Here is a 24,907-nt window from a genome sequence, read left to right as displayed (position 1 = left end):
AGAAGCCCAGAGGGAAAAGAAAGACCAGGCAGAGATCAGAGACCATCTTGCTTCAAGGCATGGCAATGACTTTGGTGAAAAAGCAACCTTGAATTGGACTCTCTGGGGATTTGTAACTGCAAGCTTTTACCCCAAAAAAAGCCAACAATTTCTGGTACTTTGCATCAGCACCCCTTTGGCAGACTAATACAACCCAGATAACTTTTTTCTCCAATTTTGATGTATCTAAGTGTTCCCAAGAACAAGCTTGCATATTACAGGCAACGATGATCCCAGAGATCTTAAAGGTGGTAAAACAAAAAACAAACCCCCAAAGGTATGGAATGATGGAAAACCCAAAGACAACCATACCAGAGATTTATAAGCTAAACTAGTGAGTACGTTTCTGTTTGTGTCTATTTGTGTCTGTCTTTTGTTCGGTGTATATTTTCATACCTCCAGATGATAATAACATATTAACAAATGAGAAATTCCTGAGACTGTATTCAAATTGCTAAAAATTAAATAAATGCTTATATAAATATATGTAAATGGGTACTCCAGGAACGCGTAGTTTATAAAGCCAACCAGGATGAAAAATGTCATATAGAAACTGTATATGGAAACTATTGGAAGAATGAAAAAAGTTTTTTTTCCCCTCTAAGCTCCTTGACCTACCCCGCCCCCAGGGCCTTCTCCTAGCAAGAACTATTGGGGGGTGCCGGCTAGGTGTGCTAAAATGAGATGTGAATTTAGCTCAGAACTGTCTGCTAGGACTGGAAATTAAGAATGATATGGGCAGCTGGATGGGACTATCTTGCCTGGAGTTGCAGATTCTCTCTATTCCTTGAGATGGTCGTTGTCCATCATCATCTCCTTGTTAGTTGTCCTGGGTGAGTCCAATGAACTGGAGAGTAAGCATTGCAAATCCGCTGACATTTGGGGCCATACTGGCACAAGGAAAGCCCAAAGATTTAAGTCTCTTGGACATAAAACTATCAACTCTAGTACTAACTATAGGTTAAATATAAAGGGCAGAAGAGCTATGTGTAGGGAAACCACACACTGGGAAGCAAAATAGTCCCATCCATCTGCCCCATGGGTTCTAAGTCCCCTCTCAATTAGAGGTGGAGTGGGCATCACCATCCCAGAATCTCAGGATTGGGGAATAAATGATGGACTAAGTAGTCTTGATGTGGGCTATGGGTGGAAGGCTCTTTGTCTCTCCAGAGATAACCTAAGCTAACGGCTGTGAGTGTGGAACGGTGAGAGGCTGCAGTCCTGCCCTTAGGGACAGTGGCAACAGGTTCCAGTCCCAGGAAACAGTTTAACCATGCAAGGGCTATAAACTTTAAGTATTTAGGGGAAATGCAGAAAGTAAATATGCTAAAAGCTTATCTAGAATATCTGGAGTCCATGCTAAAAGCTTACCTAAGATGTGGAAGATATATATGCTAATTGAAGCCTACTGAGAACTGAAACAAAGAGACCATTTGGCCTTTCCTCTCTGTATAAAAGACGTTTGAAAATCTTGTTCAGGGCTCGGGATTCAAACAGAAAGCTCCCGAGTCTGGCTGGCTGTCAATAAACCATTTTTCCTTCTCAAAATCATTCCTGAGTCCTGGCCTCTCTATACTCAAATAATTGAACTTCTCTCAAATTCTACAACATTTTTGGCGACCCAGATGGGACAACAAATGGAGGCCAGAGACAGTAGCATTTTGCTGCCCCTTCCAAATCCCCGAGGAAGCCGGGAGGACTCGGGTGAACCCCAAATCTGGGCGCCCCTGGATTAAATTTAATCCAGAAAAGATGTGGGCTCCACCAGAATCTTCCCGACAAAAATCGAGTGGCAATGTAAGGTCTGAAGAGAAAGATTTTGGGAATGAAAAAGAACTCCGAACATGGAAGAAGGTAAGACTCCCCGGGTGAGCACAGTCTGGAAGACCCTAACTTTAACTGCTAGGAAGGGGAGGCTGATCACCTCCCGAGAGAACCCTAGTAGCCCCAGAAGGTTGGGGGGAAGCCGTTCTCTCTAGGTTTGGGAAAAGGAGAAAAACCGGGGAAAAGCCCTGGTGTTTTGGGTTTGTCTAACTGCATGTTAGAATCTGGTACTGGTCTTATATCCACTAAAGGAGTGGAGTCTCGATTTTAATAGGAAGGGCTATTTATAGGTTCAAGTCCTAATGTCCTGGAAATTGGTCTAGATTAAGGAAAACAAAACTTGGTTACAGGAAAATGGATCGGCTTTTCTGGTGGAGCTTGGTCTGGGTGTAAAGTTTAAACAGTGGAAAAAGTCTAGCTGAAATCTTTTGTTATGGTGCTAATTTGTGAATGAATTCACTTTATACCAAATGTTAAGTGTTCTGAGGTTTGTGATGGCAGCCATGGTGAAAATAAATATATAAACTTGTGGGTCAGATTAGTGACCTTTGTGCTTCTGTCTGTGTCAGCTCAATGCTAGTGTTGGAGTTGTGTCCTTATGTAAAGTAGAATTACAGCTGAGCTGGAGCCCTCCCTTGCCATTGGCAAAGGGGTAAAGTGATTCTGGGGCAAAAGCTGAGGAGTTTGGATGTTTGCGGAGTCTAGATGGTTGTCATGCTCTGCTGTCTTGTCTCTGGTCTGGCCCTTTGCTGGGGCTTGGAGGCCATCTGTGTCCGTGCCAAGCACCCAAGTTTGTTGAGAATGTCCCAGTCAGGGTGGCTGTGTTCCTGGGAGAGTTGCCAAATTTGAGTAGGTTCTGTCTGCCCATTTTGGCTGAAAGCTGGAAAGGGGGGAGTGGCTTGCCCCTTTCCAATGAGTCCACCCTTCTATTCATAAGCCGCATTCCTGTTTGTTGTGCACCTGACTGCCTGGAAGGGGGGGAAGTGAAGGGGGTGAAAAGCAGAATCAGAATAAATGCAGTAAAGTTCCCTCCTTAGGGTGTCAAAGCCAAAATACGTTTGCATTCTGCCCAGGTTCTTAGAAGGTATTGTAGTAACTTTAAGTAAGAGAATGTGTTCTGTGAAGGTAAAATTTGTCTTAAAGGTATAAATAATTATAAAGGTTTTACAAACCATTGTTTAAATTAAGGTATTTAAATGGAAAATTTCAGAAAGTCATTATTAAACAAAAACTGAATTGATAATAATAATAAAAAGTAATTTTATAACAAATTTATTTGGCAGCCAGCCTCCCCTGCCAACTTGCTTCCAAAGAAACTGTTTCTAGTATTACATGCTACTAAGTATTTAAAGTAAAGAAAAGTTCATTATTTTAACAAGCTTGTTTAGTATTAATGGCAATTATATGTTGTAAGAAGTTTGCCTGGTAACTTAGTATGTGGGATATATGGAGTGTGTTTTTATTGTTAGGGAAACAGAAGATGATTTTGTCCTAAGATAAAATGATTGATTATTGGAAAGAGTAGAGTGTGGAAAAAAAACCTGAATGAATACTGAAAGTGTAGAAGGTTTGTGGAAGGAAAATTTTTATGATTAAAATTGAGTAAGATCAATATACAAAGAAAACCTTTTATCAATAGCTTCTTGTGCTTTAACCTCATCATTTCCTCAGTGTTTGAAGAAGAGTCTTACCTCTTTTAAAAGAACATTTATGTTCTAGAAATCAAATCCTGAAAAGTAGCTTTTTATTTCAAACTAACTGCAAGAAATTTATTCTTTTACTTTAAAGGAAAAATTAAAGTAATGGTTAAGTTCATTTAATATGTTATGTCGAATGAAAGGTATTTAAAGGTGTTATAAAATTAATAGGTTTTTTAAAAAAATTAATAAAAACTGTAACTAAGAGTTAAAATCATTTATAAATGCATTTATATTATAAAACAGTGGAAAGACAATAACTGAAATTATAGCTGGCTGAATTTAGCCTGAAACTATTATTTAAGTGTAAATTCTAAACTAACCTTTCCTTTGTTTATGGTTACTTCAAGCCTAACCTCACCCTTTGCCTTTGCCTATGGTTATTTCATAATTGAGAAGAGCTGGGACATCACTGTCTCCTCTCCTGGTATTAGTAACCCTTTCTCTCATGAATTCAAGTGTAAACTAAATAAATTGCTGCCTGATGGAATAAGGTTAAATGACCACTGGAGTTTTATTATCTCCAAAATCAAAAAGGGGGGTGAAGGGGGAAAAGTCTCCTGCCTTGACGGTCAGTGTTCCTAAGAGTGGCAATTCATGAGAGAAAGCAGTCTGTCTCCCTGAGGCTTCAAATAGCCTCAGTAAATATATATAAAATTAATCTTGTTGCTTATCCAAAATTCTGCTAATTTCAAAGTAAAATATAAAGTTCTAAAACAAAATGGTGCTAAGCCATTGAGAACATTTTGGTTATTACAATCCATTAAGTAAAAAGGAAAATTCTTGTGGTAAACTGCATAGTCATAGTGCAAATTAAGGAAAGTTTCAGGAGTCTTTGAAATGTTTTGCAGTCACACTTGTTTTGTAAGAATTAGAAGTTTAAAGTAACTAAAGTCATGTTGTTGTGTCAAACTATTCATGTCTGCCTATTTGCTCAAATTGTTGCCGTTAAATATGCAGTTATCAGTAATATATTTCGGGACCCCAAATTAAGCTAAACAGTATATAAAATAATGCAAATTATAAATAATATCAATGAGTTTTGTTTCTGTGTCTAACTCTTTGTGTCTGCCCATTTGCTCAGTGTATGTCTTCATACATCAGGATAATAATATCAAATTAACAAATGAAAATTCTTAAAGGTCTATTCAAATTGTTAAAAATTAAATATGCAGTTATATTTGTAAATATTCTTAAAGCCCAAATTAAACTAAGCAGGATGAAAAAGTCATAGAAATCTGATTATAGAAACAATTGGGAAAGGGCCTCCTCTTTGCAAGAGCTTTAAAGGCAAGACTAGGTGTGGCAGATTAAACCTATCTACTAGGCTAGGGAATTAAGAATCAGTTTGCCCTGTAATTTCCCAGTTTAAACCTTTTGTCAGCCAGAAAATAAAAAAAAAAAAAAAAAAAAAACAAAGATTAGGTTAATTTTCACGTAAGGAAAAAATTGTTAATTAGTGTAACCTGGCGGCCTGCTGCCTCAGTCTCCCACTCCTGGGTTGAACAGCAGTGGAGGAGACCAGTTTAGGCCAGTCCTATGAGCAGTGGAAGGATGCCCAAAAAGGACTAAGTCGATGCCATTTCAGCACTAAATTCTATTCCTTATTTAACAAAGGGGAGCAGGTAAAAACTAAAATGGTTGGAATGTGATAAAAGAAGCAGCTAAATCACAAACTTTTGCATGGGAAGGTTAGATCTCAGATAAGCTGTAACTTCTGAAGTATCCAATCTATGGAAAAACAGAGGAAGAACTTGCATGCTAGGCTTAGGGGTATAAATTGTGTCATTTTTCTTTGTTCGGGGCACCAGCCATGTCTGGCTCTGCGCACCTTCTTGCAAGATTGAGAATAAATTCTTCTCCACAATCTGGTGAGCCTTATTTTCTTTCAGAAGATTTCTTTCCAACAAAATAAAAGTAATTAGTGGCTCTATTAACAAATTTCAGTAAGTAAAGTCCATAAAAACTATGGAGAAATCTTTCCTGGGTTATGATTTTAAAAAATTAAGTAATTGTGTAATGTGTTTTAAAACCTGGTAGTCAGTATGCATGTGTTTTAAAACGTGGTAGTCAGTATGCTTTTTAATTAATAATTTTCATAACTTAAAGAAAAGAAGTTTTTAGCTTCCTGTAAGGGAAAAAGAGAACATTCCTTGCATAAACTATTATGATTTCAATTTTATTTAACTTGAGTGTAATCTCCCATAGTTAATTTATAAACTAAATTAACATTATGTACGAAATCTTTAGAATAATGAAAATTGTAAGTTCACATTGGTGAAATTAGGCTAAAGGAAAAAGATTGTAGATATGCTCTCTTAAATAAAGAGTAAATTTCTTTAGTAATTGTAATTTAATAAGTTTATTTAAACATGAGGTGTCTAGTCAACGTGGTTATAGTCAATTATAAGTAGTTTGTAAAACATCTGCCAAACTGAAAATGTTTAAATAGTTCTAGTTCTAGAGAAGTCATTGTTAACTAAAACTTAGATTGGTATTGGTAGCAGAAATAACTTAATGATAATAAAACCTGTCTGAAGGCCACCGCAAAGTACATATTTAAATAAATGGTAATAAAAAGTTATCTTGATTATATTGGAAGTCTTCTGTTTTCATTTTAACAATGAAAAATATTTTTTTCTCTATTACTAAAGTACCTACTGTTATCTTCATAGTAAAATTGTGTAAGTAAACAGTCATTTAATATATGTGTTGCGTTAAGTTGTTTAAAATATATATAAAAACAAGGAATAAACTTTAACATTGTCAAACTCTTGTGCATTCAAACCAGGCCTTGAATACATTACAGGTAGCCTCTCCATGTGAGTTATTGGCTAGGCTGGTCACTGACCCCTCAATTAAAATATGTGCTATATCAGTCTCTGGTTCTGCTCCTGATGGAAACTATATTGCAGTTTCAAGCTCCTGCAGCAGCCAATAATAACTCGGTACAGCCAAGTGTACAATGGATATCGCCTCCAGACTGGCACTGTTCCATAGTGCCAGAGAGCACTATGCACCAGGCTAGTGGAATACTGGAAAATCTCTCTAAGATGAAGGATGCTGCAACTTGCTCACTGCGTTGAAGAACATGCTAAGTGGAGCCATGATACCAGGATACTGTAAGTGAAACTTAAACACAATTGGCATTATGGCCTGCTCTCATGGAGAGATAACATGTAAGGTATTACAAACCTAAAACTCAAAACTAATAATTGCAACTCTGAATCCTTATGCATTAAGTAATACATTAGTTAATATTAAGTGCTGTACTTTTATTCTGTACTAAATATATGCCTAATAATTGTAATGTTATCTTTTCTATTTTGGATCAAGTGCAGAAGTATATTAGACATGTTAAATTCCTGGTAAAATCATTTTCTAAACAGTTAATAACATGTCTATAGAATAAGGTGGCAGTCTCAGCCAGTCTCAGTCAACTTCTATATTCTACTGTACTCTGCTGTGTAGCAAAGGTGAGGCTTGCTTGCTGATGTTGAGTCACCTATTGAACAAGTCAAAATTGCTAGAAATTGTACAATTAAAACGAAGGTATAAAAAAAAAAAACCTTTATTCTGTAGTTCTAATCACTCCACAGGTGAAAACCAAGAGAATTTCCAACTTAGTGTTCTAATCCTGAGTGAAGCCAGTTGCCCAAGGAGTGCCAGTTGACCAGGAGCATCTGACAAAGTGAATGAGTGCCAATCATTGAACAGCTTGGAATGTGTCTTCAGACAAAGCTAAGTGTCTGTTGCAATTTTTCTCTAAAGATAACTTAAAAAAAAAAAAAAGAATATATATGCTATTCCCACCAGCTTTTAAGAAGGAGTGCCATCTTTATAGGCACCTAACCTTGTCTACCTCTGTAATCCAATGTCCTCTTTTAAAAACGGGTATTCCAAATTTTTAATTAAGTTTGTTTCTTTCAGAGTGAACATCTTATTAACCATATGAAAACTTCATCCAACTTTGTACAGAATGCCAGATCCATCTTCCTCCAGTTAAAATAAATTAATAAGAGTTTTACACCTTATTAGGCAATGACTACAGCCCATGGCCAGCAGGAAGCAGTTACAGAAAAGAGATCATCTCCCTTCAGCACCCCTTTTAAATTAAAGGTGTAAACTCTTTAAGAGTAAAATAAAAGTAATAGATGGATCTGGAACCTAACTGGAAATCCACGTGAGTGCCAGTGGCAGAATAACTGCAGGAGGCCCCTGCCCAAGATTCTGCTGTCCAGAATGAAAAGTTCTAAACTTTTAAAAACAGTCCTGGATGCTGTACTAAAAACTGATAAATAATCAATCAAAACAACAAACAGCCATCCACCTCATAGCTCCAACAATAATTATGCCAAAGCTTAGCAAGTTAAACTTTGGCAAAAGGGGGGAATGATGTGGGCTATGGGTGGAAGGCTGTCTCTTCAGAGATAACCTAAGCTAAAGGCTGTGAGTGTGGAACGGTGAGAGGCTGCAGTCCTGTCCTTAGGGACAATGGCAACAGGCTCCAGTCCCAGGAAACAGTTTAACCATGCAAGGGCTATAAACTTTAAGTATTTAGGGGAAATGTAGAAAGTAAATATGCTAAAAGCTTATCTAGAATACCTGGAGTCCATGCTAAAAGCTTACCTAAGATGTGGAAGATATATATGCTAATTGAAGCCTACTGAGAACTGAAACAAAGAGATCATTTGGCCTTTCCTCTCTGTATAAAAGACGTTTGAAAATCTTGTTCAGGGCTCAGGATTCAAACAGAAAGCTCCCGAGTCTGTCTGGCTGTCAATAAACCATTTTTCCCTCTCAAAATCATTCCTGAGTCCTGACCTCTCTATACTCAAATAATTGAACTTCTCTCAAATTCTACAACAGTCTTACTGTTATTCTACTATAAACTTGTTATTCTAGCAATCAAAGTACTTTTATCATTGATGTGGAGGCAGTGGCCAGCACAGGAAGTTCTGAGGGTAGGGAGAGGGGGTAATATGGGGGCATTTTCAGGACGGTGGAATTGTCCTGAATGACGTTGTAATGACAGATACAGGCAAAGGCTTTTATAGCTTGTCATAATTTACAAAATTGTACGAGAGTTTAAACTATAATCCACACCTAGTGGCAAGGCTCCAAAATGTGTTCATTAATTGTAATAAATGTAGCACATTAATGAAGGATGTTGTTACTGTGGGAAAATGTGGGAACGGTAGGGAGTGGGAAATACGGGAATCCCCTACATTTTTTATGTATCATTTATGTAATCTAAGTATCTTTTAAAAAATTAAAAAAACATAAAAGAATAGAATGATAGGGACAGAAGAAATGATACAGAATAAACCTTGGTTTGCATAGTTTGTCCTGTAATTCCCTAATTTAAACTTTTTTAACAACCTTGGAATAAGAGTGATTAACAATATGATTGCCAAATTTCAATAAGAAAAAGATTCATGAAAGCTATGAAAAGGTTTATCTAAATTGTAACTTAAAACAAATAAAACAATTATTGTATAATATATTTTATAAAGCCTGGTAGTCAATCTCCTTTTAAAGTTACTTATAATTTTAAGGTATTATCAAAACAAAGCAGTTTTAATCACCTCTGGTGGAAAAGGAAAAAAAAAAACATTTCTTACATAAATGTCATTATTTTAATTTTACTGTACTTGAGTGTAATCTCCCAGGGTTTATACGGATATTAATAAGTTAACATATGTCTGTTGAATCTTTAAGATGATAAAATTGTAAGTTTTTAACTAATGAAATTATTACAAACCTTTTTAAAAAAATTGTTTTGCCTAAAGTGAAATGATTAATTTTTCAGAGACCAGAATGAGGGCTATAGGGCAAGACTCACATGGATATGAAAAGTAGAAGGTTTGTGAAAGCTTGTTTAAGGCAGTGTGTTCTGCCCTAAGATAAGATGGCTGATTTTCATAAATTATGGTGGAAATATATAGGACAAGACTTGAATGGATGTGGAAAGTTGTAGAAGGGTTAAGGGACTATAATTCAATAAGCTTATTTAAAAGTGAAACTTCTCTTAAGGTTACTAGTCTACAGGTTATAAATAGTTATAAAAGATTATAAGAAATTCTAGGTTATAAGAAGTCTGTTAAAGCATTTTCTTAAAAGAGATTTCATTATAAGTAGCTGATTCTGGGAAGCCATTATTAAGTAAAAATCTATAAAATGATATTGATAAACAATAAGTAACTTTACAGCAGAAAAACTTGTGGGATGCCACCTCAATATGTTATAATCTATTCTGAGATTTGTTTACCGAATGGTGTACTGATGCAAAACTAAAATTTGACTTTCTCTGTTAAAGTAACCCAGTTTTCTCAAATGGTTTGTCAGTTTTGAGAGGTAAAATATAAAAGTCCTTTTGGAATAATCAATATATATAAAGAACAAAGAATCTGTGCCTTATCAGAATGGCCTCATCATATCCTCAATGTTTTAAAAAAAATAAAGAGCCGCTCCTGATTTGGGAGTGAAGTCTTTCCCAAACTATTTTACTAATTTCTTTGTCATTGTGATAAATAGAGGCCTATTTAAATATAATGTTCAGGGAGCAGATGTAGCTCAAATGGTTGAGTGCTTGCTTCCCATGTATAAGGCCCTAGGTTCAATTCCCAATAACTCCTAAAAAAATAAATAAATAAAATGTTTAGACCTGGTAACTTTTAGTATTCTAATGAAATCCTTAAAGATATCTTTACTTGCAAACTATTACCAAAGAATTTAGGGGAGCAAATATAGCACAAGTAGTTTAGGGCCTCCTTCCCATGTACAAGGTCCAAGGTTCAATCCCTGGTGCCTCCTAAAAACAAACAAATGAAAAAAACAAGTCTCACTGGGGAGCAGATATAGCTCAGTGACTGAGGGCTTGCTTCCCATGTATGAGGTCCTGGGTTCAAATCCCAGTACGTTCTTTAAAAAAAAGAATTCTTTCACCGTTGTAAAAAGTTAAGGTGCTAAAATAAACACATTTATGAAAATCAACAGTGTCAATATGTTTGTTTTTAAAGATTTATTTTTATTTATTTATTTCTCTCCAACCCCTCATTGTTTGCACTTGCTGTGTCCATTCATCTTCCTCATTTCTTTAGGAGGCACTGGGAACCAACCCCGGGACCTTCAGATAGGGGAGGGAGGCACCTAATTGCTTAAGCCACCTTCGTTCCTTGCTATGTTCTATCTCTCATTGTGTTTTTCTTCTTGTGTTTCTTGTTGTGCCATCTTGTTGGTCAGCTTGCCATGCCTGCCCATTGCATTAGCTCACTGTCTTGCTCATCCTCTTTAGGAGGCATCAGGAACCTCTACTCCCAGCTTTGTTGTGTCTCTCCTTACGTTTTTCTTCTTGTGTCTCTCGTTACATGATCTTGCGATGTCAGCTTGCCACGCCTGCCAGTTGTGCCAGCTTACTGTCTTCTTTAGGAGGCACTGGGAACTGAACCAGGGACCTCCCATGTGGTAGGCAGGAACTCAGTCACTAGAGCCACATCCACTTCCCTATATTTGCAATTTAATTCACAATGGAAAATTATATTCTAAAACTAGAAACTCAATACTTGTGTAAACTATGGAAAAGTTTAAACTGGATGTTATTTTGACTCTTAGGTTTTAGTCATATTTCATTCTTATCAGAATTTTTACCAAGGTGTTAAACTTAAAAAAAAACCTGATTTGTCATAAATTACTGTGCATAATCACAGTATTTATTACTATTAATATTTCCTAAAACTATTGTGAATGTATAGATTTGTGTTTACTGTAAAGGAAATAATATTTATAAAATATTATCAAATCAAGTATTAACTGCCTATTTCAGACAGTTAATACTTATAAAGATCTGTATTACATTTACCACCCCGAAGTTTTAAAGAATCACCTTCATTTTGTTAAAAGTCATATATTCTTAGGGTAGGGATATTAATGTTCCAGTAAGCATGTAATTATATTAAGTTGTTGATAGGAAGAAGATAATCTTGATTCCTTTGGGAATCTTAAGTTTTTGTAAACTTACTAGAAAAATTGTTTTCTTCTACTGCTTAAGTTTGTGATAAACAGTATCCTTTTAAAAAAGAAAACATGGAGAAATTAAATGTGCAATTTACTTAAATATTTAGGGCTGTATAAAAATTCTTAAACACTTTTAACGTTCTGTCTATTCTATCCTAATGCTGATTTGCATGATTATATCATTGGTTGTTTTTAGTTATTCTTAAAAAATGTGATGTTAATAACCAAAATCTCTTATCAGTTACACTGTTTTCCTCTGATGCTTCTCTTGAAAAGAATGTAGTCACCTATTATCAACAAAAAGGGACTTTAAAGGAAAAGCAAGGTAAGAGATGTTATTTTTTCTCTTGATTAAGCTATATTTTGCCTCTTAATTAACATAATCTTGGTAAAAGAGTTCTGTGGACTGTAGTTAATGGTCTCTAGACACAGCTTTATTCAAAATACTCAAGGAAATTAAGGCCTAGATTGTAAGTTCTTGCAGAAGTTATATTTATACCCGAGTTCTGATTTCTAATTGTTATTTCTAAGTTAAGATGTTCTTCCCTGGAAATGAGGAAGCTTACTTCCAGAGTTTTTCCTGGCAGGACTTGACAACTTCCAGGGATGGGCCTCCCTGACAATGTGAGATTAGACCAAAAAGGGGAAAAGAAATAGAACAGAATAAACTTTTAATGGCTAAGATTTTTCGAATAGAGTCAAGCGATCATTCTCGAGGTTCCTCTTAAGCAGTTTTGAGCCAGGTAGTTATATAAACTTATAATTCTCAACTTATATAGTAAGTTTATTTTTCAGAAAGTCTCTGAATTATTCCTGTGCCAGAAAAGCTGTGAAATCCAGAGGGCAAAATGACAACCAGCTTCATGCCTCTACCCCATAATGTCAATGCCCCTATTCAGCATGAAATAGGTAGAAAGATCAGAACTCCAGAATATTCTCAAGACAGGGAATTTTATAAAACTGAGAGGGAGGAGGTGTAACCTGAGGTTAAGAATTAACAAATAATTTTGATTACTGAAACATTATGCAGAGGCTTTAAAAATTAGCCAAAAGGGTTAATATCTGAAATTACTCAAAATGGCCAGACTGACTTCACCCTTTGTATGCGGCCATTTCAAACTAAAGACCTGCCATTGTAATGATTACTCCAGATAGATCATAGCTTTGTATATGAACATTTCTATTGAAAGGGTGACCACTTCACCTTCTTCTGTTTGACATCCATATGAAAAACCTTGCAGCTGACCTTTGTTTTTGGTATCCCTCTCTCCAGAGGCCTAGATCTTTGATAATGGTTTTAATTTTTTAACTCACCCTTGGTCAGTATCTGCTCCCATCCTGGTTCAGCCCCTTAATGTTTATTAATGAAAAAACCTGTGCAAACACCATCTCAATTACACATAAGCATCCTGATGTTATAAAATACTAGAATTTCTGCAGATCCAGGAGGCAGTTTTGGGCCAGAAGGCCACTGTGCTCCATTGCTTGCACAGCCAATGAAACTCTTTCTCTCTTTGATACCCTGATGGCTCAAGAATTGGCTTTAAACATACATGGGGAGAAAAGAGTCCCTTTTGCTCAGTATCAAAGGCATGCTAAAGACCATGTTATCAGATATGAACACTTATATTTTTGTTTTTCACTGATATTACAATGAAACCATAAAGGGGACAGACAGAAAAGAGTAAGCACAACTAGGAACAGCAATATATCAGGTAGTCTTTATTCTCTTCCACTAGTAAATTTAATGGAAGTGTTATCTTTATACAATTGACATAAGTATTAACACTATAACAAGGTGTTCCTATCCTTAGAGCTGGTCCTCTCTAGTAATTTACTCAAAGGAAAATATGTCTACAAATCAGCTTATAAAATTAGCTCCCCCATGTTTAAATTATGATCATACAAATTAATGAAATTCTGATGGCTCAATTATTCCACAATGTGGAAATTTTTAAAATTATTAAATGACTATTTTATTTACATACCCTATTCAAAATAACTTAATATTCTTTTGGTCTGCACAATGATTCCTTGGAGATCTACCGATTACACTGAGTGACTAAAAGTAGATTATGGGTTTACTCAAATCTGTGTGTGACCATGTCTTCTACCTTTTGAGCTCACTCACACATAGATATCCCCACCTCAAAGAAAGAGGGCAGGACCCCCACGGCCTCTTCTGACACTGTGCTGGGCTCCTGGCTCTCAAAGCTCCAATGGAGCCCCGTGGGAAACTCTGCCCTTACACAGGTGTGCTTCATGATGTCTGGAGAAGAGAAAGACAACCCAGGGAGCTCCTGCCCTCTAGGAGCTGCTCTGCCTTAGTTCATCTGGAAGGCATCTCTTAGAATTTGCAAATATTTTAAATTTACAGAAACTCAGGGAGGGTGGCGTGTTAGCTGCCTGTCTTTATCCAGGTCTCCTCCAGCAACAGCTTTCTAGGGACACGCAATGGTGCACTAGTGTAACCGAAAGTTAAGGAATATTGTTCAGATGCTTTTTAAATTGACCATGTTTTTTAAATTAACCAAGAGCGTTAATATCTGAAATTACTGCAACTGGCTAGACTGACTTCACCCTTTGTGTGTGGCCATTTCTAGCTAAGGACCTACCATTGTAATGATTACTCCAGATAGCGCTTAACTTGCATATGAATATTTCTATGAATGGGTGACTACTCCACCTTCCTCTGTTTGATATCCACATGGAAGATCTTGTAGCTGACGTCTTGTTTTTGGTATCCTATCTCCTGGATGCCTGAACTCTGATAATAGTTGTAACTTTGTAACTACCTCCCTGCTCTGTCTCACCCCCATGGGTACCCACTCCCATCCTGTTTCAGCCCCTTAATGCGTATTAATGAAAGAACTTGTGCAAACTCCACCCCAATTACTAAATAGCATCCTGATGTTATAAAATACTAGAATTTCTACAAATTGGGGAGGTAATTTTGGTCCACCATGAGGCCTACCATGTTCCTTTGCTTGCACCACAAAATAAACTTTTTCTCTTTGAAACTCTGGGGTCTCAGGAATTGGCTTTAAAGACACAGGAGAAAAGAAACCAGTTTTGCTCAGCATCACTAGTACCATACACACAACACAAATTGGACATGGCTGGCCGTGGGGCCAGGGATGGTCAGCAATGCCTCTGGCTCTTCCAAGTCTCGAGGGTCATAGAGCAGATGGGGTTGCACAATGTGGAAATTTTAAGGTTATTCAGCTACTCTGCAAAGAGACTCTCTTGGCAAAGTGAAAATTTGCATAAACCCATTTATTCTGTATTACGCTGAGGAAATGTATTTGAGTTCGGTGTGTCAGGCTTTGTGCTAGAAGCTAAGGGAACAAAAATGAATAACCTAGGACCCTTTACCTGGAGGCGCTCATAACCTAGTTAGGAAAAAGACAAGTCAACAAACTCATTTCACTGCAATATGGAAATTACGGCTCTGCAGACATGGTCAAACTAGTGTGTGGCAAAATGTGCCACAAAACTGGGGAGACTATTTTCTATCCCTTAGCATAAGGACTTGGCAATTTTCTGGTACTCCAGAGATTGCAAATTTTAGGAGAACAGAGAGACACTGAATTGCTATTACTTGGGGCTACATACATCAGATTGTTTGTACAAACTGCTTAGGCATAGTAAAGCATTGTTATTAGTTAGGTAATGATGGCACACTCCCAAAATCCAAGTTCCCAGATGATAGCCAATGGCCAGCCTTTTAAGACTGCTTTTCACAGGATAGCAGTCAGGCCTGCTATTTTAACTCTTTCCTGTATAATGACTAATAGATCATTCAAATTTAGCAAGCCCAAAAGCAAATTCCACTCCCTACTCAATTCTTTCCTAAGCCTTCTCTATCTCAGGAAATGGTAACTCATTTGCCTTGTTACTGAAGAAAAAAATCTCTGAAGGCATCTTTAACTCTTCTGCTCTCAACTGTGGTCAGTCCATCAGTATTTCCTGTAGATTCTACTTTAAAAAATAGATCAGAATCTGACCACATACCACTTTCATTGCTACACCCTAGTTGAAGCTATCGATGACTTTTGCCTGGATTAATGCAATGGACATCTAACAGGTGTTCCTTCTTTCTCTCTTGCTTCTCTTTACTTTATTCTCCACACAACAGTCAGAGGGATCAAAGCATTCTCTGGTCAAAATTCTCCCAAGCTTCCCTTCTAAAACAGAATAAAAGCCAATGTCTTCAGCATATCTTAAAAGGCCCATCAAGATCTGTTTCACACTGCACCTTTCTGATCTCCATCACACTCACCCTCTGTCTCTCTCCTCCAGCCTCACTTGCCTCCTTGAGGTTCTCTGAAAATAGCAAGCACACTCCTGCCTCATGGCCTTTTCCCTTCTTCTTTGTTCCCCTTCTTCTCTAGCTTCCCTCAGGACTTAGCTCAAATGCCACCTTACAGCCAATGCTCTTCCTAATCACCTTATAAAAATAGCAACTCCTCTTCCCCCACATTAGAATTCCCTATCTCTCTGACCTTGACTCACTTTTTCCCTTAGCACTGATTGCCTCTTGATATTGTCTATATTTATACATTTATTTCTCTCTCCCTGTGAAGTACCACCAGAGCAGGGACTTTGCTTTGATTTTTAAAAATTATTATTTTTTATTGTCTTTTTTTAAAGGTGCATAGATCACAAAAAATGTTACATTAAAAAATATAAGAGATTCCCACATACCCCACCCCCCACTCCCCACTCCTCTCACATCAACAACCTCTTTCATCATCGTGGCACATTCATTACATTTGGTGAATACATTTTGGAGCACTGCAGCACAGCATAGAAAATAGTTTACATTGTAGTTTACACTCTTCCACAGTCCATTCTGTGGGTTATGGCTGGATATATATTGTCCAGCATCAGTCCCTGCAATATCATTTAGGACAACTCCAAGTCCTGAAAGTGCCCCCACATCGTATCTCTTCTTCCCTCTCTCAGCAACTACTAGGGCCACTTTCTCCAGATCAATGCTACAGTTTCTTCCATTACTAGTCACAATAGTTCTATAGGAGAATACCAGTAAATTCACTCTCATCTCTACTTTACTCCTCCATCCTCTGGACCCTGGGATGGTGATGTCCACTCTACCTCTACTGCCCTACCTCCCATAATCCCCCTAGAACAGTATTTGACAATGCAGTAGGAACTAAAAAACGAATACATTCCTGGATCTTATCTTGGGTTCAGGTAACTTAGGATTAATTATTTTAAATAATTAAATCATTTTTGAAAATTCTAACTTGGAAACATATTTAATTCTGAAATCACAGTCACAGATTAATTTAAAAAAAAGTTTCCTTCATATAACAAAGGAAAGGTAATATCTCTGTGAAAAAGATGGTACATGGGCTCAATTTCATTGTCTGGCCATAAATTCTTGCAGATAGATATCAAAAAAATGTTCCCAATCTTTCATATATATATGTATATATATATATATATATATTTTTTTTTTTTTTTTCTTGGTAGATAAAATTCAATTCCCAAAACACCACAGCTAAGAAAAAGAGCAACTATCATTTAATATTTTAAATATATATTCAAGGCAGATTGCCTGGACTTGAATTATAAATTCACCATTTTCTAACTGTATGGAATTGGGCAAATCACTTAACCTTTCTGTGTTTCTGCATTATAATAATGGGTTTATTAGGATTGTTGTAAATATTAAATATGATAATATACAGATAAATTAATGTAATTATTATACCTAATATATATATACACACACATAATTAATATAGAGATAATAGTATAAAGATTTTAGAACAGTCATGGTCAGCTTGAGTAAATAATAATAGTATTTATCATAATTTGCATTTGCATTGCAGGCGAATCTGATGATAGAACACCCATATCCTAGATGAAATTTGCAATAAGGATCTCACCTACTCTTTTAGAGTAGAGGTTTTATAGTGATATACTTGCTTATCATTTACCTGCAGGAAGAAAGAAAATAAGACTTTGACTTACTTCATTATGAATGGGCTAGTAAAGGATAAAATATCAGCAAACACTTTGAATAAAGCAACTTGAATAAGGACAAATTTAAAGGTGTTCCACAAGGCATAAAGTAGAGATGGTTTTCTGCTATTTGTCTCTTTACCAAAGGAAGCCTACATAATAAAAGAAAATGAAAACAGATAAAGTTGGACTTAGAAGAGTAAAACTGAAAAGCATATATATATACACACACACACATGAACTATAACATTAGTAATGTATGCTAAAGACAATACGGGAACAAGAAAGGAATAAAATCAGTTAAACTTGAAACTATGATACTCGTCATTGGTACAGTGTGTCTCCCAGCAACATGGTGTTATTGATACCACATGGCATAAATGGGTCAAGAGATAAGATATATTTGTATTTTATCACTTCTGTTAGTTTTGAAACTGTTTCTTTAATATAAAAAATAAAGAATAGACAGTTTCTATTTTCAAATTATATTTTCTTTTTGGGAAGTCTAAAGAATATATATAGATTCATATATCCATATATACTTATATATATGTAATGTCAATACATTTGTTCCTGAATATTAAGGGAAAAGATGCTGGATAATTCAGTAACAGAACTTAGCCGCAATAACAACCACTTGTATTTATGGAAATGACTTGCTATTTCACATATTTTAGGAAATTTCTATATCCCTATTATTTTTCTATCACCTGTTAATAATAATATCTCATATTTGGAAAAACCTTTATCTAGTTTTAGGTAGTAATTAACTGTTTAGGTTTTAGTAATGAATTACCTTTACTTTTTGCCTCATTTGATTCCTTAAAACTTCCTTCCTCCATTGCTTTTCAAAAATGGGACATACGATGTAGGAGGAATCACTTTCATTTAGCTCAAAAAGATCCTCTCTTTCTAAAGGCTTCTTATACCCTAAAATAATTACTCTGAAAATGAAAGAGTAAGATAAATAATTTAGTAAAGTCAACAATCAGGTAACAAATAATGTTTGCATGCATTTATTTTATTCCTTGATTTATAATTTACTTTCCTGCTTTAGGCACAATTATATTCTGTATTTGAAAAATGATACAACTTTACCCTGGAGTTTGATAATAGGCAAAAATCATTTTTAGTTCTTAGAACGGCTCTTTAGAAATCCAATCATTCAGTGAACTACTAACTTCATTTACTCACCTTATATTTGGGGCAGGTACCACCCACCTTCCTTACCTTCCTCACTGAAATTTAAATAGCTAATGTCCACGTTAAGGTATTCATCTAATCACTCAAGAACCCATATTTGCTTTTAGGCTTATATGAGAGGCTAATGGGTTTATCTCTGCATCTGCAGCTTTCCCTTTTATATATGCTTTGCCATTTGACTTTATAGAACCTCCTACTGGATGTGGAGAACTTGTCTCTGCCTCATAAACTCTGACCTTGGCCATTCAATTGACTTTGACCAAAAGAATATGAGCAAATGTGATAGTGACATTTCCATCCTGATGTCTTAAGAAGCATGGCAAATTTCTACCAGCCTCTCAGAGCTTCCACTCTCCTCGATTCAAAGAATCTGTTTTAGAGCACATTCTTAATAATTACACAAGAACAATGGGTATAAACTGGAACGGTCCCAAACAAACTGAGATGCATGGTATCCTAGTTATACCAGGTAAGTCGTTGTGGCAGGCAATGGATTGTGCTTACCCCACAGCCATCTCTCTGCCCCATCTTCCAGCTGACAAAAATCTAATATTTATTCAGTTGAAAATCTCTTGAGGTTACCCAAGCTACGGAGATATGAATTATGACTGTCCTGAGCCAGTCATAATTCGTATCGTCATAATGAAAGACTATTACTAATCTTTTGCTTTGGATAATAATAATATATAACAATAATATAATATAACTTAGTTCTGGCTAATAACTAAATATAAATGTGCTGGGGAGAATTTTACAAATGAAGGTGCTGGGGAAAATTTTACAAATGAATGGGCAGAACTCTTCCAGAGGAGAAAAAATTTTGTCTGCCTCTTCCTTCCCCTTTTTCCTTCATTCTAAGTAGACTGAAGACACGGTACTCTGATATAAAGAAGTCATCTTTATCACCAATGGCAAGAACCCAAATAATAAAAATGGGGAGATGAAAAGACAAGAAACAAAACAAAACTGGGTTCTTTATAAAAATTTTTGAAGCCATTAACCAGCCTGTTTCCAGCCTTCTTACCTATAATATAAGAAAATAAATATCTATTTGTTCATGATATTATTATCTGGCTGTTCTGTTACTTGAAGCCAAAAACAATCCTCAGTGATATAGTTCAGATATATTCAGTTTATGAACTTGGATACGTGGCTTGTTCAGTACAAAATTAAATCCATATTTAAACACAGGCCTTATGACTCTGTAGTCTCAGCTCTTTCGATTACAAAGAACATCATCAGCCCAAGAGACCATATAAAAGCATTATACCACTCCAAATTGGGACTGGTTTTGTTGTCAATGGTCCTGAATAATCTCTACTGATAAAGCCTGGAAGATATTTAAACCCTATGGCAACCAGAGTCTCCACAGGATTCAACATTACTTTTATTATAATACATAATGCCATGACACAATTCATATTTAATAAAAAGACTTAAGTGTAATGAGAAAGGACTTTTAGTAATCATGTTCCTGTTGGCTCAAACATGTTGACATTTTCTTGCAATGTACTTTTAAAAACATATTAAGCAGTAAACTACTTTTCTGTCATAACACTCTTCTATTCCATTCCATAAAATAAATATTCATTTTCAACATAAGATTGCATTGATTTTCACAAAAGCATTTTTAATAACATTTACTGCCTCAGCATTTTGAGTTGGAACTGTGCAAAACTCAGCAGTTTTGGTTCTCAGGGATAAGTGACCCTTGGCTTTCATGCCGAGTCTCCAAATAATGCAGCTTCTAAAAGTGACACAAGCTGAATTCATTGTGATTCTCATGGCTGGGTTGTTTTAACAACTGCGACTTCCCTTTTCCAAGCTGTGTGCTCCCTCCTTATCTTTTGTTCTCTTCTGGGACATGTAAAAACTCCCATCACTCTGACTAGTCTTACCTTCCCAAATGAGCATCTGGAAAAAGAGGAATGGTATTTCTCTTTAAATCATATGTTGAGGCAGCTTTTGGGGAAGCAACTTGGACTGACAGTTAACCCTCCGAGTGAGTGAAATATAACATGTAACAGGTCCCATAATTTTGTGGACCTTATTCCTAGAGCAATAATAAGATTCCTACATGCATCTTATATAATTTAGATGGTATTTCTCTACAAAAGGCATTTACTTATATTAAATTATTAAACTATTTTGGTCCTCGTAACTCTACAAGGTCGGCAGTGCAGATATTAATTTCCTATGTTACCAGGTCATTAAATACCAGTGACTCCAGAGACTGGTCATATTTTCGTAAATGTGACATAAACCAGTGCTAACTTGACCAAAGGCAGACATACTATTTCTATTCTGAGTCTATTTAATATTAATAAGTGTTCATAGCTATCTCATCCAAATGATGTAGAAAGAGAAACAAAACAGTGGCAGTTGTCTAGGAGGATAAGGTGATGACTTTGGAAAAACCAACACAAATAGTAGAGATCAAATATAAATTTTGTAAATGAGTAATATTTGATTACTTACAACTATGGATATATACTAGCATTATCAACTTTGTTATTATTAATCACCTTTTTAAACATTTCTGGAAGGGATGATTGTAGTATGGGAAAAGTAATGAAGTAGGTCTATCCAAAAATCCAAGGATGGGACAAAGTCAGTTAGTATAAGAGTTTTATTAATGGGTGAGAAAAAGTTAAGACATATTAAATAGTGTATCCCTGGTTTTAAAACAATGACTCAACTGTGACCTACAAAAAATTTAACTAGACTTTTCCATGCTTATCAAGGGGATTATTCTATGATTATAATTATTGTACACTGATGACAGATTATAATTGCTGATAAAGGCTTGGTAACTGATCATCAAAATGATCTAGATAGCTATTGCTTAGGAATTAAGGCTCATAAGCATATATTTAGCTAATTATTTGTATCATTTGACATTTTAGTTGAATTATTCATATAATTATGGACAATTGAATGTGGCCTAGGAAATAATTTATTACTTTATTTTATAACTAGAAGAACACATTTGAGAGCACAATTAACTATTGTCTTCAAGGAGACACATTTTCTCAAACAATTGTTGTGTTTCAACTGCAATTGTTTAATCACCAGAGGAGAAATCAAATTATATCCATGCCAAGGACAATTCCAACTAACAGCATGCTGTGAAAATGTTTTCTATCTACTTCTGAGATGTTAACTTAAAAGAGAAAATGCACATGATATTCAACAATTATGGTCTATTGGTTTGACTGTTTTATGATATGGACTTCAAAATATTAAATTCCCATATTTAAAAATTTTCTATGCTTATTCTCTTATATAATTCAATTTCACCTTCTTACTTTAGGTGTTATAAAATGGTGCCTGCAATGTTTAATACTGCATATACTGCATATATAATATGCATATATAGTTTTTATAGATAAAAATTTTAAAATTGCATTTATTTAAAATTAACTTTATTTATATTGCATGATATCCTGTGGCTTAAAATTGACACAAATTTTTTTTTAATTTAGCATGACTCTTCAACTAACGGATGAAATAGAATCCAGGTTTTGAAAAGAATGCATACATATACATTGGAATTTAAAAAGTCAAAAAAATTATCTGCAAATAGTCCAATTTACACCATTTCTTTCTAATTGTCAAATTGAAGTACTTTATATTCAGCTCTTGTTTTAATTTACCCCTGTTCAGTGTTTAGCCCTATTGCCCATTTTATTTTTCTCCCTTTTGAAAGTGCCTCTTTCCTTTAACTTTCAACCCCACTATTTCCTTGGTCTCCCACTTAAATTCTGGATGCCTTTTCTTAGCTTCTCTTGTTGATTTCTCCTCCTCTTGCCCTTTAAATACTGGATTGTCCCAAAGTTCTTCCATTTGTCCACCCTATTTCTGGGTCATTTCATTTAGACTACGACTTTAATTACTGACCTATATTCACTGTCTCCCCAGTCCATTTCCATAGACACAGATTTAATCCTAATCCTGAGACTCACATATCCAAACACCTGTTAGATATTGTTCCTGTGGATGCTTCACCAGCAACAGCCACTGTTTTGCTCCTCTCTCCACATCACTTGGATGAGATAGCTATGCACACTTATTAATGTTCAATAGACTCCATCAAGCCCAAAATGAACTCATAATCTTTCACCAAACTTATCCTTACAATTATCTGAACTAGAAACTGAGTTAGACTTTTCTCAGTCCCTCAAGTTCCTCATCCAACCAACTTTATCTCCTAAATAGCTCTTTTTTTTTAAAGATTTACTTATTTTTTCTCTCCCCATCCCCGCCCCCGCCCCCCACCCCAGTTGCCTGTTCTCTTGTTGTCAGTTGTCTGCTTCTGTTGTTGTCAGCGGCACAGGAATCTGTGTCTCTTTTTGTTGCATCATCTTGCTACATCAGCTCTCCGTGTATTCAGCATCATTCTTGGGCAGGCTGCACTTCTTTTCATGCTGGGCAGCTCTCCTTACAGGGCACACTCCTTGTATGTGGGACTCCCCTACGCGGGGGACACCTCTGCGGGGCAGGGCACTCTTTGTGCGCATCAGCACTGTGCATGCGCCAGCTCCACATGGGTCAAGGAGGCCCGGGGTTTGAACCGCAGACCTCCCATGTAGTAGATGGACACCCTATCCACTGGGCCAAGACCGCTTCCCCTAAATAGCTTTTGATTCTGCAACTTCCTTGTCATCTTCTTTATGCTTACCATTATTCAGGCTGTGATTATCTCTCCCAGAATGCGAGGAGAATCTCCTAACACTCTCCCTGCGTCCATTTCCCCTTCTACATACCACATCCACAAGACTGTAAAGGTGACTTTCTGAAATACAACCTCATCTGTTTAAAATTCTTCACTGGCGTCTCCTGCCTTGAGGATATCCTAAAGGAGTCTTCATGATTACTCTATCTGGCTAAATTTTCTGCAATCCCAATACTCCTCAGCATGCCAGGGGTCAACTGTCTCTTAACTCTTTTCAGGAATGATGTTTGTTTTGCTTGGAATGCCCAGAGTCACTCCTACACATCTTTAAATGCTATGTTAAAGCATGAATCCCTAGTGAAATGTTCCCTAATTGAACAAAGTTTGTTAGATGACACTCCTGAAAATTCCTGATTAAATGTCTACCATGCTTATGTCACTTTTTGCCTTTTTTGGTAATTGATGGTCTGCTTTTTAACCTTCTAGTTCTATTATGAATTGCTGGCATGCAAGGATGAGGTAATTTATCTCTGCATTTTTAATGGTCAGCACAGTGCAGGGCATCTCATACAAAATCAACCTTTTTTTTTTTTTTCATTTTAAGGATTCATCTACTCTTGAGAAGATATCTGTGGATCAAATTGGGCAATTTAGTTTCTACAAAGTATAGAATAAGAGGTATAAAGCTAAAAAGATAAATTGGTTTTATATATCAAAAACTTCCTGTTATGGGGGAAAAAAGAAATACGTATCTAAAGAAAGCTTCTGACTTTATAAAATTAGAAAAAAAAAATCAACTCTGCTTGTTTAATATGATTTAATTCCTATGATAAAACCAATGCTTACACTATATATTTCTTAATGAATCTGTGAGCCTCATCATACATTATGGATGAATACTTATTCTGCAGGATAATCCAGAATATAAGTCTTACAAAATCATCAATTGTGATAATAGTATTCTACTTATGCTTTTTTTAAAAAAATAGTAGCTTTTATCAGTACATATGAGAGCATTCCTAGTAAAAGGTAGAATAACATAGGAAAAAAAGCATGAATCATGGATTCCAAAAGGAACTGGCTTCTAACACCAACTCAGTATGTTCCTTACAAGGTATTAATGAACAAATTCATTCCTCACTCTGAGCCTCACTTTTCTCACCTGTAAATGGGGATAATAATATCTATCTCATAGGGTTTGAGAGAATTATATTATATATATATATATATATATATAGGCAGCACACATATTGGAAAAAAAAGTTGATTTTCCTGTCCCTACCTAATGCTAATGGGAGTACAAACCCAATAAACAGACTGCCGAATAATAAGTATATTGGTGTTCTCCTCTCTATGAAACCATTTAGTATGTTATTGTCTGTGATTTTTTTGTAATAAATAATGACAAAAAAATCTTCACAAAGTCATTTTGTAAAATAGTCATTCTTAGACTAAAGGA

At 35.8% G+C, this 24,907-nt stretch overlaps 1 protein-coding gene across 5 annotated transcripts in view; it reads right to left on the bottom strand.

Moving 5' to 3' along the window:
* Positions 1 to 24,907, bottom strand: part of LOC101417154 (multidrug resistance-associated protein 1-like) — a 101,898-nt gene that overhangs the window by 71,807 nt on the left and 5,184 nt on the right. For 2 of the 5 annotated variants that reach the window (XM_012526817.2, XM_012526818.3), the window contains exons 3-4: positions 18,367 to 18,514; positions 17,580 to 17,722 (exon numbers count right to left, since the gene is read on the bottom strand). The exons of 2 other annotated variants lie outside the window; for them this stretch is intronic. In XM_012526817.2, coding sequence (XP_012382271.2) covers positions 17,580 to 17,722; positions 18,367 to 18,514 — 291 coding nt within the window. Of the gene's footprint in view, positions 1 to 15,858; positions 16,063 to 17,579; positions 17,723 to 18,366; positions 18,515 to 24,907 lie in introns of those variants that run through there. One more of the 5 variants, XM_058296102.2, reaches the window with a different exon arrangement.

This window comes from Dasypus novemcinctus, chromosome 4 (genome assembly GCF_030445035.2).
Source record: "Dasypus novemcinctus isolate mDasNov1 chromosome 4, mDasNov1.1.hap2, whole genome shotgun sequence".
In the NCBI taxonomy this organism is placed as follows: Eukaryota; Metazoa; Chordata; class Mammalia; order Cingulata; family Dasypodidae; genus Dasypus; species Dasypus novemcinctus.
This window is presented reverse-complemented; position numbering and strand designations above follow the sequence as displayed.